Below are 1,769 nucleotides of genomic sequence, written 5' to 3'. Positions count from 1 at the left end.
GGCAGCATTCATCCAAACTTTCAAGATCCAACCTCAGATTTATCATCGCATTGTCTCTCTACTACCTCTGTCAAATGAATCACCAAAATTGGCCTTTCATTATTTATAATCTGTACCTGTTTGTTTGGTTACGAAATAAAATACACAAAACGTGTTTCTGAATTACGTGTATTTACTTTATATACATATGAGTTGAAAACTTTCTTCTAGCATTCCACTTAATATCTATGTTCCATGCTGGCATGGATTGGAGAGTTATTAATGTAGAAATATGGTATCGTAGCTACTAACAGTTGAGGGTTGCGTAGTCTAGACGGCGTTTTTAGATTTCATTATTCTCTTTAACCCGGGCAACGCCGGGTATTTCTGCTAGTAGATTATAAAACGTATCGTTATCACAGAAGAGTTTATTTCACAACGACATGATAAACGTTATTTCTGTTTTCATTGTCCATTTGGTATAGTTCGTTATCGTTCATTAAAAACAGTTTATTATACTGAGGAGAAGATTTTTCCTCTTGGTCTTCATATGTTTCCTTACTAATGTTTCTTGTGTTTGTTGTTGTAGTACTTTTATCCAATATCGTACTATGGTAGAAGGAAGAAGATATCTAAAATAAAATAAAATAAAAAAATGATACATCAATCGTTGTGGGTGGATGGTAGAATCGGTCGCCTATTAGTATTTTATTATATCTCTTTACGTTCTGAGTTCAAATCCCACCTATGTCTACATTTTATTTTATCTTCTCGATGTGATAAAACAGAGGCCATCTGATCGTTTTAGCAACTAAATGTTCCTCAAACTACACCTTACCACCTGAAATAGATAATAGAGTCTTACACGCACTATCTTCCAAAGGATAAGATGTTTTCTACTGGAATGCATTTGATTATAGGTTTTCTCCATCTGGACTGATCTGCGACTAAACAACAATAATAACAATAGAATCAATAAATATAACACCACTGACATTCTCACACAAACGCCACCAAAGGAAAGATGCATTAATGGCAGTAGTTTTGCCAAAACAGCTTCCAAAATCAGCTTTAAATATGGACAGATCATAGTCCCAAACCGATGAGTTTTTTTCAGGAACAGATGCAAAGAAGCTGACCTACCTTCGTCTGTTGAAGGTACGAAAGCCTTCTCTGTGCTCTCCGTGTGTCAATCAAGGAACGTTTTGATATTCAGTGAAAGCGTGCGGTAACACTATCGATGGAAACGCGAAATGACGGATTTTGCGTGGAATCATCGGCTTGTAAGCTTGTTATATAAACTTATATTTCATTGCCCCAAGCATATGAAGCGGGGAAATATATGCGTCACAATCAGAGGCACAAGAGATGATACTACCCCTAGCTCATCTTATCGAGATGTAGCCGTGAGTGTGGGGGTCAGTATAGAGTTGCTAATCCTTACAACCTTCCACGGAAGCTGTGCTTCGTTGAAAGAGTAAAAACGAAAGGCGTGAGACTAATAATAGAGGGAAGAAAGCAAAGTTGTTATAGCTGAAGTCATATGACACCTTTGAAGACTTTTTGTTGTCCTGAAGAGATGGAGAAACAGACTCAGTTCTCCACAGCTACTATAGTTGAGGTTATAATACTACTACCAGTGAGAAAATGTAACTGGTGGCCTTTCCACTGATTGCTCTGCATTTCATTTCCACTGTCATTTGCATTCTACATTATAGTACGGACCAAAATACTCTATTTCTCAAATGATACTGTCTTTAGATAAGATAATTATATATATATATATATAT

General features: G+C 36.3%; 1 protein-coding gene across 3 annotated transcripts in view; it reads right to left on the bottom strand.

The window, feature by feature from the left end:
• Positions 1 to 152: 152 nt before the first annotated feature.
• The window catches only part of LOC106874494 (uncharacterized), a 44,452-nt gene continuing 42,835 nt past the window's right edge, over positions 153 to 1,769 (bottom strand). For all 3 annotated transcript variants that reach the window (XM_052968148.1, XM_052968149.1, XM_014933649.2), the window contains one exon: positions 153 to 611. In XM_052968148.1, coding sequence (XP_052824108.1) covers positions 408 to 611 — 204 coding nt within the window. In that variant the 3' untranslated portion in view covers positions 153 to 407. The remainder of the gene's footprint in view (positions 612 to 1,769) is intronic.

Source organism: Octopus bimaculoides, chromosome 5 (assembly GCF_001194135.2).
Source record: "Octopus bimaculoides isolate UCB-OBI-ISO-001 chromosome 5, ASM119413v2, whole genome shotgun sequence".
NCBI classification, from domain to species: domain Eukaryota; kingdom Metazoa; phylum Mollusca; class Cephalopoda; order Octopoda; family Octopodidae; genus Octopus; species Octopus bimaculoides.
This window is presented reverse-complemented; position numbering and strand designations above follow the sequence as displayed.